This window comes from Passer montanus, unplaced genomic scaffold, assembly GCF_014805655.1.
Source record: "Passer montanus isolate IOZ18808 unplaced genomic scaffold, ASM1480565v1 scaffold107, whole genome shotgun sequence".
In the NCBI taxonomy this organism is placed as follows: Eukaryota; Metazoa; Chordata; class Aves; order Passeriformes; family Passeridae; genus Passer; species Passer montanus.
The window spans coordinates 1,049,810-1,064,787 of NW_024357281.1; the positions used below are offsets into that span (position 1 = coordinate 1,049,810).

The 14,978-nt window shown below is 43.8% G+C and overlaps 1 protein-coding gene across 7 annotated transcripts in view; it reads right to left on the reverse strand.

Annotated features, from left to right (window-relative positions):
* Nucleotides 1-1,389: 1,389 nt before the first annotated feature.
* RNF152 (ring finger protein 152) overlaps nucleotides 1,390-14,978 on the reverse strand; it is a 39,856-nt gene continuing 26,267 nt past the window's right edge. For 5 of the 7 annotated variants that reach the window (XM_039722101.1, XM_039722109.1, XM_039722082.1 and 2 more), the window contains exon 2: nucleotides 1,390-2,795. In XM_039722101.1, coding sequence (XP_039578035.1) covers nucleotides 1,990-2,601 — 612 coding nt within the window. In that variant the 5' untranslated portion in view covers nucleotides 2,602-2,795 and the 3' untranslated portion in view covers nucleotides 1,390-1,989. Of the gene's footprint in view, nucleotides 2,796-3,665; nucleotides 4,066-4,964; nucleotides 5,474-14,978 lie in introns of those variants that run through there. The other 2 variants (XM_039722066.1, XM_039722091.1) reach the window with 2 other exon arrangements.

The window sequence follows — 14,978 nt, forward strand, 5'->3', positions numbered from 1 at the left end:
TACCAAATTCACACTGGGCTCTATTTTACTTATGAGCAGTACTACTAAAGCTAGTGGGACTGCTTAGAGCAAGGTGCTACTGCAGTGAAGATTCAGGAATTTGGCTCTTCCCAAGACGTGAACTGCTAATGACTGGGGTTTCATGACAGTCACAGGAGACTGTAATGAAGGGGAAGAGGGACACTTACTGTGTTTGTTTTAGAAGTGTAAGCTGAAAATGTTTATTGTGAACCAGCAACTGGATTTTGTGACAAAACCAGAAAACCAAGGATGACTACGGAGCCAACTTGGGCACTGCATAGTCAAAACTATGTTATAATATGGCATTCAGCAATCTCCAAAAATTAGAACAGTAGGCAGACAACAAGAGGACACAGTTCAGGGAGGTTATGCCTTGTACTCACAAAAAGCAGCAGTGCAAATCAACAGATTTTTCTGTCTTATTAAAGGTCTGCCACGTGCCCCTTGATCCAATCCCTAAATCTCATCTAAGTTTCAGCAATCAGACTTGCCAAATACCAAATTCACACTGGGCTCTATTTTACTTATGAGCAGTACTACTAAAGCTAGTGGGACTGCTTAGAGCAAGGTGCGACTGCAGTGAAGATTCAGGAATTTGGCTCTTCCCAAGACGTGAACTGCAAATGACTGGGGTTTCATGACAGTCACAGGAGACTGTAATGAAGGGGAAGAGGGACACTTACTGTGTTTGTTTTTCAAATCTGTCCTTATGAAATCATCAACACTACTAAGACTGAAACATGTGAAGAGGCTCTGTCACGCTCACCCAGACATTCTGACACCAGGACAGTCACAGCAGTTTAGGAGGGGTGGCTCACCCAGTAAGAGGTTAGGCTGGCCTGCATTCTCCAAGATACATCACTGCCTTTACTAGATGACTGCATAAAACAGTCCTTGGTCTCAGTTTCAATGGTGAAGCTTTCTTAGAGCAAGACCTCTGTCACACCACCCATTAGTGCACAGTTGCAACTCCTAGGAAAGAGGGAGGCAAAATAGGTCTAAATTCTTCAAAAACAGTTAAGTAAACGTAACCTGCAGGAAAAGAAAATTAAGAGCAATATGAGATCACGTCCTTGCAGGACATGACCCATTTCTTCACTAATGGATATGAAGGCCAGGTCATCAGTAAGTCTGCAGCCAGACTGGAGGTGGAAGAGGATGTCCAATGTTTACCATGCAAAGCCATCCTTCCCATAAAGCCAGTTAGGCAGAACTGTTTTGACTGCACTTTTTATGTATTCTTTCTAGCCTACTTTGAATCCCTTCTTCAAACCTCCTTCAAATAAAAGATGCTGGAAGTACCACTTCCCTGTAGTTGAGAGAAAATGGGGAAAAACAGAGGCAAAAAACAGACACCGAGGAAGGAAATAATTGCTTGTAAAATGCTACCTTTTAAAATCTATTGTACAACTCCGTAACTTGGTTTAATTAATGTGCTGTTTAAAACATATAAAATGCTTTACCAGCTACATGATTTCTCCGTTTTACAAGTCTGTCTCCCTCCCCTCATTAAAAAATAATGCATGTGTGGACTGGTATTGAACAGCTCATACAGTTGTGCGCCAGTTCTCATTTAATTCTACGTGGAGCAGTTTTGATTTTAATATACTCTGTTTAAAGAAGAGCCCGTACTGTATACATCACAGTATAACCAGCTACATAGAGGTCTTTAATCCTGTAACACAATAAAAAAAGATCACTGTGAAGTTGCAGTCCCTTTGATAAATGGTTGAGGTGACACATGCAGTCCTCCTCAGTGCCACTGCTGCCAGACATGGGATGTGGTTTTCTCCACAGGCTGCCGACAGGCCTGATGCCACCCCTCCGGGGGCCACAGCCAGGCGGGCACCACTGCCTGGGTGCACAGCGTCCTGCAGTCACTGGGGAAAGCTGCACGATATTGTCTTGTTCAACACCACCACCGACCCGACCCAACCTGACCCGCGGGGGAGCACAGCCCCCGCCGCCTCAGCCGCAGGAGATCACCGTGAAGCGCTTGGAAATGCACGACATGTTGTGGAGGACGATGCCCAGGAGGAAGACCAGGACGCAGGCCACCAGGATGACAGTGCACACCCCCGACCAGGTGGAGCTTTTCACAGCGCCTCTCCGGTCCGGCTCCTCCGCTCCCGCCTCGGCGGGAAGGCCGCCCTGCAGCGGCTGCTGCTCTGCGGGGATCGTCACCACCGTCAGGGACTTCTGCTGGCTGCCGGGCAGGAGACGGCAGCCAATGTCTCCCGGCAGCAGCGCCCGCTCCTTGGAGAGAGGCAAGGGCAGCATGTAGCACCCATTGCTGGGGAGTTTGATGAAGACAGGGGTGTGCTCCGAGGTGTGGGGGATCGCGATGACGGCGATCACCTCGGGGTCATCGGGCAGCTGTGACACAGAGTACCCCGGAGGCAGCTTGGTGATGCCACGGCACCAGGGGCAGCGCAGGTCCTTCTGGCTGGTCCTCATCTGCTGCAGGCACACAGAGCAGCAGGTGTGCTTGCAGTCCAGCAGCTTGGGCCGCCGCCGGGGACTGTAGTAGTTGAAGCAAATCTGGCACTCCAGCAGAGAGTCCTGGGATAAGGTCTCCATGGCGGCCGGTGCAAGGAAGCACAGCAGGCCTTGTGGTGAGCCTCGCCCTGACACCCTGTAGGCAAGGGGGAGCAGCCTTCCCACCACTTCTCCTCAGGGCAGCACCCGCCTTCCCAATGCTGCTTTCCTCAGGGCAGCACCAAGCAGCAGCTATGGAGAGCACAGGAAAACCTCCGGCCTGAAACTTTCAGCACCTGAGACAAACAGAAGAACAGGAAAGAGCAGGTTATTCACAGGAGCATGTGGGAACAGAAGAGTCCAGCCAAAGGAGAAAGAAAACTAGCACTGTCTTTGTTATCTGGTGGGAGAAACAAATTTGTTATCTTTCACTAGAAAGCATCTTCCCACCACCTTCACCAAACAGCCCAGTGGCAAAACTTCCAGTCAGTCATCAGTACTATCACTAGTCTCTTACTGGGTTTTTCTCCCCTAATTTTCCCAGCAATCAAACCCCCATCAACCCATCAGTCCACCACTCACAGTTGTATTTATGCCCATAACAGAGGTGGCTGTATAGTTCACTAGCCAGGTCCCACAGCAACAATCTCCTATCATACTTTCAGGACTTTTCAGCCCTTCCTGCACCAAAACAATTGTTCTCATTTAATCCTTTAAATCCCTGAGGATTTTTAGCTATTTGGCTCAACTGCTAAGTCTGCAAGAATGGTAGGGGAAAGAAAAAGTATGTTTAAATGGAAGCATTTCCACAGGCTCCTGAACTTGTGCCTGTGCATGAATGAGCAACCAAGCAACTACACTCTAACACCTACATTTGCACATAATGAAAAGGAATGGTATCATTTTCAGTCAAATTAACTGTTTGCTCAGTTGCACAAGCAGCTTGTTGAACATGGCCCTCTGAAACATAAACCTTCTCACTAATGAAAACCTCACCCAAGACAAAAGGCTCTGCTCAGACCCAGGACCACTGAACACCACAAAGAAGAGAAATTAAACAGAATAACAGAAAGAAAGATAATGCATTGAATTAAATTATTATTAAATAAATCTTTAAATCTTGCTTTAAATCCTTTTAAATTCCCATTTTCCCACTTATTACTTACATCTTTGACAAGAAGGCGGCATCTGTGTTTACCTGCACAGTGCGTAGTTCAGCTTTGTTTGACTTTGGTCACTCCAACACAAGTAATATGAAGGAGTGACAGTTTTACAACATTTTACACTTCCTTCCTGTGTTTGAAGAAGTACCAGCCTGAATTTGCTTCCAGAAAATAAAGAAAACCCAAAATAACTGCAGGGTGACCTTTGGTCTTCTCTTATTGCAATGTTATTTCCAAACTGGAGTTAACACCCAAAGACCACAGCTTTCAGAGGACTTCTTCCTTTCTACACAATAACTTCTTGCTCTCCTCTCTAGATTATAGCAACTAGGTTGCAACATACGAATCAATGGGTGATATCAGAAAAGCAAATATTGTAGTTTAAGAAGAGAAGACAGGCATAGACCTGGGATTTGCAACCCAGGACAGCGCTCTGGACCTCACTGTCCTGTACCCTGCTTCTGGCAGTTACCAGTATTTGAATAGGGAAAACAAAATTCACGTCATCTCTTCAGAAGCTGATGACTGGTTTCACCGACATTGGCAGAACTGGCCCTGCTTGCAGATTTTGTAACAGCCATGGATTTTGGCTCACAAGATGCTTCAACAAACACACAGTGATAATCCTGACTCGGGAGGGAGCAGGGGCCAGTTAAGAAGCTCCTGAAACACGTAAAATGGCTGCAGGGGGAACTGGCACACATTGTCCACCAGCACTTCTGGGATGCTTTATCTTAATGTGACACAGAGGCCACTGCTGAGAGAGACCCCCACCATCATGAAGCCCATGGGACATCTGCTCCACACCAGTGCCATGCTACACAAAGGCATCAACAGATACTCCGTGTGCTGGGGAGCCAAACACTGCTGCAGAAGGGGCTACAAATCTATGTGCAGACCACACTGAGAGAAAATAGAAGAAAATGAGAAGAGGTTTTATCTTCCTTATTTCCTTATCCATTACTATCTCCATATCCCTATGGTACAGGCACACACAGAGAAGACTATCAAGAAAGGAACTGACACAATAATAGACTAGCATACAGCTGAAAGAGAAAAATGAAAGAGAGATATCCATGATGCTAGGCAATTTCTGTCTGAAAAAAATATTAAGAGACAACAGCCAGAATAGAAATTAGTTATAGACACTCAGAAAAGAATCACTGAAGCCACCAGATCCAGTTTTCAGCCACAAGCAACCCAACAAATTTGCATTTTGCACAGAAGTATCCACACAAAATCTGCAGTTACAGGCCATCCAAGTCAAAGCTAAGCTCAGACAGTACAAGACACAACTCTTACCTGCTTTATCTGCCAATCTGTCCAAAAAGCCTCAGGTATAACAATACTGCAGTATTATTACAAGAAAAATCCCAATGCGTAGAAATTCAGAAATTAAGACTTATCATAATATCATCGAGGAGACTCAAAGATCATCTGGTTCCAACACCCCTGCTGTGGGCAAGGACACCTCCACTAGAACAGGTTGTCAGAGCTCCATCCAGCCTGGTCTTGAATCCTTCCAGGGATGGGGCAGCCACAGCTACTCTGTGCAACCTGTTCAGTACCTCATCACTCTCACAGTGAAGATTTTTTTCCTAATATCTAACCTAAACCTACTCTCACGTGACTGCTCTCTGCCCAAGGACAGAGTGGAAGTACTGCTTCTGCAGATGTAAATCAGTATATCTGCAAGGTCAGGAATGGGCTTGCCACCTACATGACATAAACTGCTCATACTTTCCCAAAACATCTCAAATCATAATCAGAGGTGTGGATCAGCAGTTATGACCAGCAAGCAGAGAGGTCAGTATGATTCCTTCAGAACATAGCTAAAGACAAGTTAAAGAGTAGCCACAGCCATCTAACCCCTTGACCTTTGCTGACATTGCCTTGTTCAAAGGTTGGACATGCAGCTTCACAGGTGCAATGCAATTTTATTGCCAACCATACAACCCTCTTGCACTCTGCCACAGCTCACTTTCAGGATGAAAGAAAGTCAAGCCATCATCAAGAAGAATCTATTTGAAAAAAAATTTGCACTATGTACCTAAGAAGGAAAAATCCATGGGAGCTCTCAGTACTCTTCTACCACTTCACTTTAATAACTATGCCAAGAGGAGCAGGTTTCCTCTTGGACAGGAGACCAAGCTCTTTAGTGTGTGCTCAATGCATCCTCACACCAGCTGAAGGTACTCAGTTGTCACAGGTGAACAGCTCATTCAAAGCTCACTCAGACGGGACTCTTCTCTGTGCTTCAAGCACAAAGACAGAGAGGCAGCCAGGACTGCATGTGAGGGCACAGCCGACATCAGGTATCAGCCAAAACCATTGGTGTGTCATTTGCTCTTGTTACACAGTGACACACAAGGTGGGCAAGGGCACTGTTGACAGAAAAAAACAGAGTGGGGAGAAAAAGCAGAAAACACTGTCAGGGATATCCACAGGTGTGCAAAAGTGATAGCACATGTGTATGTATGAATGGAGCACACCTGTGGAATGGGGACTGGCGACTATGACAATGAAACCACACACACGGAAGCAACTGCAGCTACAAGCAGTGACTGCCTGCCACAAGCCTGACAGCAACTGCAAGTTCTTCAGGGCTGAGATTATTTGTAACACAAACAGTAACTAACTGGAAATTAAAATCCACAAGACGCAAAACTCATACGTCAGAAAGGTGCAGCAGGAGTAAAGGCAGCAAGAAGAGACAGGCCATGGAAAGAAGCCTCTCTCCCTGCCCTGTACTCTCTTTCCTTTTTGTTACATCTGCCCTATATCCACAAGGTTGCCAGTGGCTGGCAAGCAAAGGAATTCACAAGCAGTTAGAGAGACCCACAGAGAAACCTGCAAAGCTGATGATCTCTGCAGCAGCCAGGTGGCTGAGAATATGGCACAAAGGTCCTCCTTGCAGATTTGGGCTGCCATCTGCACAAGCCATGAGTTTTTCAATTTGTATGACTCAATACCAATAAAGCTCTGAAGAATAAAGCAAGTAATCTGTTAGTCATGCTATCTGTTCTGCCAGGACTTTACTGGAGACCACAGCAATGACCCGAGTTCTCTCAGTTTTGAGTGAGCAGGAGGCCAGGAATGCCAAGGCATCAGCTTCCTATTCCTGAGGAAGCAGAAGGGGCATTTGTTGCTCTTACTGTTTGACACCTCCCCAACACAATGTGGGGAGGTGCTGTGGGAGGTGAACAGATGAAGGCTGCTGTAGCTGCAACAGTGAGAGGAAGAAAGCACAAATTTGCTCTGCACAAATGCTAGCTACAAACTGGCCAGGTCACAAAAGACAGCTATTTTTGGAACCCAGTGCAAAGGAAGACACTGAACATCCAAGCCCAGAGCTATACATAAATTCAGAGAACACAGTAATTAATGGCAAATCCTTGCCTAGCAACACAGTATTTTTCCTATGTAAGGATAGCCCCTGTGATATTAAGCAATGGAAACCACAACCTTGAAGGGGTGATGCCTTCACTGAAGGACTCAGAACTACCTTAAGACATATTTCCTAACTTACTAGGTTCCAAAATTATATTAACTTAAAAACCCCAAAAATATACTTCAGTGATGCCTGTGGAATCCAATACAATTCACAGATGACTAAACATCATATAACATTTCAAAAGGCTGGCTCTGGGGCATGCTGATGTACTTAACTGATCACTGAGAGAAAGCCTCAAAAGCTTTGCACAGACTTACACATGGATTTAGGCAGTCTACTTGCCGTACAGCAAGGTTGTAGCAGAATTTCAGCAAGGCAGTGCATCGACCATACTTCACCTTTACCAAGAAAGGTTCATTATGTAAACTCCCCAAACACATTAACAATTCTTTGGCAGTATTACTGAGTATGTATGATTTATGAAGAAGAAAGAATCATTCATTTCAGGTGCCCTTAGGCTGTAAAGGAGATGGGGTGAGGAGGGAGTGCTGTTCTCAATAGGAGAACTAATTGCAAGAATCATGTGCCCACAGTTACGGAAGGAAATGTCTGCTAAAGCCGCCTCCAAAAAGATAATTGGAAGCATTTCTGCTACAAAAATTCAGCATCGGTGAACATTTTTCACAAATTCACATTTGGACAAAATACACATTTGCTCAGGATGTACTACCTGATTTCCCCTGAATATCCTTCACTAAATGATCTTATTTGTTTTTAGGCTGTTCTGTAGCACTAATTACCATAGTAACTGGGAACAGCACAATGAACAATTAATTTATTCATCACAACACTCTTGTTAAGAGACAAGTATTATCATCATTATATTCTTTCATCATCTAAGAAAAGAAGCGCTGAGAGACAAAGCCGTTGCTCCAAGGTCATGCAAGCACCAACCGGATTGCCTCAAAGTTCCAGTACAATTTCATCACCATTCTACTTTTCACCTCACGAGCCAGAGGGCAGAGGTGACAGATTCTCTTCTGCAACAAAGCTCAGAAACCTACACATTTTCCCTTACCTCTTTCAGCTGGCAGCATCCCCATGGTATGCCTTTGATTTGGGGGGGGCTTTCATTAAACCTATCAGCTTTTTCACAGATTATGAAAAACTTGAGAGGCTGTGCCCCAGAAGCTGCCTATCTCCACAGGCATAGTTCATCCACCATACAGATTACAACTGAGAGACTATGTGCTTTTTGAGGGACATAAAGCTAACAATAAAACAGCAATGTATGTCCATTCTTCTCTCCAGAGTTATCTGTTCTCCAGGAACCTTCCTGTAACCCAGGCAGCCTACATCCACCATCCTTTCCATTTCATTATTCACAATTGCACAGAAATATTGCAGAAGGAAAGTATTTTAATTTAGCCAAAGCCTCAGCCACTGCAAGCTGTCACTACTCCTTTAGCTTTACTCCAGTCCTTGCCAAGGTGATCATCTTGGTATACGCAGTCCTGGGTGCATAAAGCCACAAAAAATAAAGCTGAGTGAAACTGTGATATGTGAGTCTGTAATATCCTATGAACCAGCACCAGAGGATCCATGCTGGTTCATAGGATATAGAGGCAAGAGAACGTGCTGTGGATGATCCCAACAGTACACTTTGGTCAGAGCACCAGTTTGTCCTGCCTCTCAGGCAGCTGAGAAATCAGTGGTGGATCACAAAAAAAGGAGCCTAGTTGCAAGATACCATTCCACAGCATTTACCTTAGAAATTGTCACCAGCCAGCCCTAGAAAGAGGAGACAGAGGCAGAAAGGTCACCTACAGGAATGTAATGAGATGTAGACATTTATGGGTTTGGAGCAAAAACAGATCATGTGAAAACACCAGCCTTTGGTGTTTAGGGAAAACAGAGAGAGACTCACATGCTGCCCCGTGTTCCATCTCACATCACCAGCTGTGCTGCTCCCTCTTTTTATCTGCAAACTTTGACACGTCCACATTCCCTGCCTCCAAAGACCTTATTTTGGTCAAATATGACCAGGATAAGCTGCACTTTGTTCCAGCAGCAAACACTACTAATCACCTGCAATGTGCCAGGTCAGCAAACATTTCATCGTGCTGAGGCAGAACAGTACAGCTGTTCTGTATGATATGCTCATCAGACAGTTTCACATGAGGCACCTTACAAGTGAAACACATTATCTGAGATTAAAATATTCCACAGAAATATGCCCATTTCAGACAGAGAGTGGACAGCTTTCCTGTCTCTCAGCAGCCCTCTGTGCAGGTGAACCTAGAGGCCAGGTGGTGGAAGCATGACCTGCTCCTCACCAGCCCAACTCTGATATGTCTGCAGGTTTTTGACAAGGTCAAGCTATGGTCCTCTAAATCTCCTAGTCCCCCTCCATGCTGGCAGAGCACCCCCAGGTGCAGCTCTGCCCTGCTAAAAGGAGTGTGATGGTACTTCTCACCATTCCTGCTCTTCTAAGTTGCCCTTCTCTCCATGAGCAGTGCACTAAAGACCTGACTGTGGTCCTAAGACATCACATCTGAAAGTTTTACAGCACAGAATATAAAAAGGTTCCTTGCATTTTGCAAATAAACAGAATCTCCAGCATTCAAAGCATCCCAGGGGATGATGCTCATTTCTCCAGCCCACTCTGAGCACAATGCTTGCAGGGCCATTAGCACTTGCTCAGTTTTGTTGGCTGCTCTTAATTATGCCTGACTCACTTCTAAACCCCAGGATGACAGGAATGAAAAGCCAGGTTTCTCCACTACCAAGTGAGAGATCCATTTGCCATTCAAACATAGTGAGGAATGGCAGTGGAAGATGTGGTGTGAAAAGAGTTCTACCTCTCAGCCCTGAATAAAAGCAGCACCAGTAGCTATTTATGACCAGGACATAAGGGGCAAGTGGTTAGGTAGTTGGCAAAGACAGATTTAGAAACTGCTTCCCCAACTTCAAATGAGGTCACAAGTTAAGTCACTGAGACCAAAATCCCACAAAATACAGGAGGAGCTACTGGTGCTAAACTTGCACTCAGTAAGAGCTTTCAGATGCAAGGTAATATCCTCTTTCTAAGAGATTTTCACTTATGGCAATATGACATACTACTGTGGCATTCAAACTGCTGAGAGAGGCATGAAGCACCTGATCACTTAAATTACAAATTTTACTCTCCCATTAGAGCTTTATGCTTCATCTGCCATTGATAGAATTTGCCAGGTACCTAAATAGAAACTTAATAAAAAGATTCTTCCCTCCCTCCCCTGAGGCTCTTGTATTAGACTTACAAAATACACCAACAAAAAAAATTAATTTTAAATAAAGCTCAAATGCAGACTTTTCTCACTGATACAGGTCAGTAGGTGACTGTATCTATTAAGATCTATCTATTAGACTGAGTCTATCAAGACACTAGTCTATAATTAGGAGAGAGTGCTACAGCTCTCCAAGGTCATTGAGTGGATTTTTATAAAACTAGGATAAAATCTACCTGCTATGGGCCCTAACAGTAAGGAAAGGAATCAATGCTCATATGTTCACACACTGCCCATACAATGCAAAAACTGCAAACTCAGTTTTACACTTACCTCAGGAAACAAAAGTCCTTCAAATGACAGTTTTAATTGCTGTGTCTGCTCTGTGCCCTCGTACCCCACCACCATGTGCTTAACATGGATTCTGCTCTCTGCACTCATCCAGTACAGCTTCCCCGAGGACACGAGTATGTGACCCACCTCCACCTGGCTGCTCTCAAGGCCTGGGATGGCCTGGGGTTTGTTTTCTTCAAGTGCAGGAAGGGGTTCTTTCCTTTTTTTTTACTTCAGAAAAAGTGGGGCGAAAAGCACAACAGATCTAGGGGAGTCAAAGTAATACATTCTTTTACACTGAAATAGATGGAATTAATTAGTTTGGAAAATATTTTGTTAAAAGCCCCACAACAATAAGTAAGGAAATTCTCTTCTTTCGTACATCATAATTGGTAGAATAAGGTCTGAAAGAGATTAGAAGGGCCCAGGGAGCTTTGTTCCTATTTTTACCTTTCTCCTGCAATCCTTTAAATGGACAGCACAAAGGAGTAAAGCCCCCTGTTTATCAACAGAGAATGCAGAACAGCTGTGCCAATGCCAAACCACCACTTCCAGGAGTTCATCTTCACAAGAAAGGGGAAGGTAGCCAACTAATATGCCTCCTCAAGGTCAACAGCTCTGTCATTTCATAATGCAGACAAATCATGATCTTCATGAAGTTTTGGCCTCTGATAAGCGCTACAGCTACTCCAGGTCACAGCACCGGTCATTCAGGTTTGCAGATTACACCAAAAGGAACTGGAACTGATCCAAAAACTCATTTCTTATTGGAAACTAATCATTCACCCTGTAACATTCTGTCAACTTGTAATATTAATACCACTCTCGCTTCCTAGATTTTGGGAACAGTCCAACTCTCACTGCAAATATGGATCACAAGCAGAGGTAGATCAAGCCTGAACTGCATAATATTGATTATTTCCTATTTCATGATTTATCTCTTTGTCTTTAGACCAGTAAAATCCTCCAAAGAGATGTAGCAGGCTATACCAGCTAAATAATTACTTCCAATATTTTCCAAACCACATGTTTCTACCTGTGACTATACACTCTACAAGTTCCAGTTCAGACAAGTTATCAAGCACATGACCTGATGTTAGCCAGGGAATTTAATGGGATGACACATGCTCTTGAGGTCAGTAGCACATTTACATACTTAACACATGATCCATCAACACCACCAACACAGAACCCAGTGCCAGAAGCCACAGGCAGATCAAAGTAATTTCCAAGTGCTGACACCTTTGTTTCCCCTACACCACACTGAAAAGGTGTGATTTGAAGAAACACAATGATAACCTTCCCAAACTAGCTGCAACTAAACAAACTAGTTACACATCAATTATCCCAACCAGCTCCACACAGTCACACAAAGCCCCAGCACCACCAGGTGAAACTGCAGATCAGTGGTGAGACAACACCAGGAAAGGCTCCCGGCTCTCTCCATGCCCATGGACCTGGGCATTAGCATGCCCATGACAGATACCAGACTCCCAAGGATGGACTTCTAGAATGAAGCCTGGAACAGAGTGAGCAGATTTGCACCCAGTGTCTCCACCATATGGACCAGCACTGTTTTCAGACAAAAGCAGCTAAAAAAGCAGCGCTCTCTCTCAAGAGTGATGATCGTAACTCAGGTTAGTGCTACCACAACCCACTCTGGTGGGCTGAGATAAATTACAGCTCTGGGACACTGAGCTCAGAGCTGCTACCCCTTCTGCTGTTGCAGACACGCTGCAGTGGGAACTGGCAATTGGCTGCTCAAATGCTCAGGCATGGGAAGAGGAACTATTCCTACCCCCATTATGTGAAACCTACTGTTGCTTTCTTTCACAGAGATGGTACTCAATTCCAAGAGCCATTCCTGTAGCTGCATGAAGTTTATCAGACCTGCCAAGCTTTGTTATGTTGAATTTCATTCTTTACAGTGAATTTGAAAGTTTAGGCCAGACATCGCCCATCACACTTCTGCCAGTTAAAATCTGCTTTTGAAACATCCTGGTGTGAAAATACCCTCCATTTGGCAGCAGTTAAACTAACAGTTTACAGCATTTTTGGTGTATGAAGGAGTGCAAATGCTCAGAAAGGACTATGTTATGCCACAACAGAGCAAAACAATCAAAGCAAAGCAAACTGTTTCACACCTCTTAATTTTTCGCTTGGTTCTGCAGTCCTTGCAATGTAACAGTACAACAAACTTAGGCAAGGAAATGAGCATAATGCTGCTAATGCTCAACACATCATCACAATCCTGATAGTCTATGACCACAGTGAGTCCTAGGCTCACAGGAGTGTGGACAATCAAGTCAATATTCTGTAAAAAAGAAGGCTGCTAGTCCCGTTTATCTGAAGAAAAGCCTGAAAACATCAGATCCCAGTTAGGTAGGACCTCTAAACTTCAGTCTCTGATTTGCAGGCCAGTCTCGTGATTTCTGCATGAGAGTTAGAGCTAACTAAAGAAATAAAGTTTTGAGGTGAACAAATTCATTGGCAGTTTCAGATCAAATTATGCAAATACTTTCTCCTTCAGCAAAAATGGAAATTTCCATTAAGACGTCAGCTCATTTCAACTTCCATTTCAATTTTACTGTTTTCTTTCAGAAGAAATTTTTTAAAAGGTAATGTAAAGGGCAAATGAAGCTTTTTGTACTGACTCTGGAATAATTTTTCTTCTGATATGGTTGAGCCAGAGGTGTCTCTCACGCTGCACTACCACTGAATGTGGAATGCTTAAGTCTAGTGACTTTTTTTTGCTTTCCTAGTTCAACAAAGGCAAATGAGATAGACTGAAACTATCAGCTGTAGTTTTATGGAAGTGTGTTTTCAACAATTGTGATTCAGCTTTTTTGGTTGTTGGCTTAAAAATAAAAACACAACATGGGGCATTTTCAACATACATTTCACGATGTGACCAAAAGCTGAAGAGAACTACATAGTCAATAGGATTGCTGGTTTTTACAAGTGTTTCTTGCAAAGGATCTGAAGGATCTTACAGCAAAAAGACAGGTGGTTCACAGATTTCTTAAAAAAAAAGGAAGCCACACTCGTCCCAATGTTCTCCAGCATACATCCCAAGATCATTAATTACTTTTGAGGCCTTACATCAGAAAAGCCTTACCACGTACTTCCAACATGTATTTCACCTTGAATTCAGTGTTCATTTCTGATCCTCTCACTACAAGAAGAACATTGAGGTGTCCAGGGAACAGCAGCACAGCTGGTGATGGGTCTGGAGCACAAATCTGATGAGAAGCATTTGAAGGAGCTGGGGGTGTTAAGCATGGAGAGAGAGAGGTTCAGGGGAGACCTTATCACTCTCTAAAATTGCCTAAAAGAAGGTCGTGGTGAGGTGGAGGTTGGGCTCTTCTCCCAGATAACAAGTGACAGAACAAGAGGAAATGGCCCCAGATTGCACCAGAAGAGGATTAGATTAGATGTTAGAAAAAAAATATTCACTAAAAGGATTGTCAAGCATTGAAACAAGATGCCCAGGGAAGTGGTGGAGTCACTGAAGGTATTTAAACAATGAGGAAATCTGGCACCTGGGGACATGGTTTAGTGGTGACCACAACATGAGTTAATGGTTGGACTCAATGATCTAAAGGCTTCTTCCAATCTAAACAATTGTGTGAGTCTATTCCATGCAACATCACACAGAATAGCAGTTAGGAACCAAGGAGATGCCTTAGGGACAGCTCACTAAAGAAGGGAAAAGGAAAAAGTCTTGAGAGTGTTGCACTGGATGTGATTACCTCAGACATGGTGTGAATACAGCTTTATGCATATCTGCAAGATCTGACCATCTTCCACTCAGTTGAGTTCTTTACCTAATTTCTGTTATAGCATTGTATCTGTGTCTTACAGTGACACACTGACCATTGGCAACGCCAATGCACACAACCAAACTGATGCCACAGGCACCACACTGACAACACCCATTTAGGCTTTGACCCACAGATGCAAAATCAGTCTTAAAAACCAATCAAAAACTGCCTCTGTTATATTGCCAAAACAAATACTTGAGTGGGATGAAAAAAGATTCAACTCTGGACCAAGATCTGCTTTGTGACACAAACTACAATATCTCTTGCTTTACAGCCAAAAGGTTTTCAGAATTACTTTACTGACATAATTTTTAGAGTTGAGTCAGTGTTTTCTTAGTTTTTGCCTAAGTGCATTCACTGTCAGGTGTCTTTCAATGGAATGGTTAGTGCTTTAGGGGTTTTTTTGCCAACCACAGAAATGATCCAAACATTTTACTAAAGCGAGCCATAAATTTTAAAAAAAATGCTTCATATTTTGCCAAATAACAGCATGGAT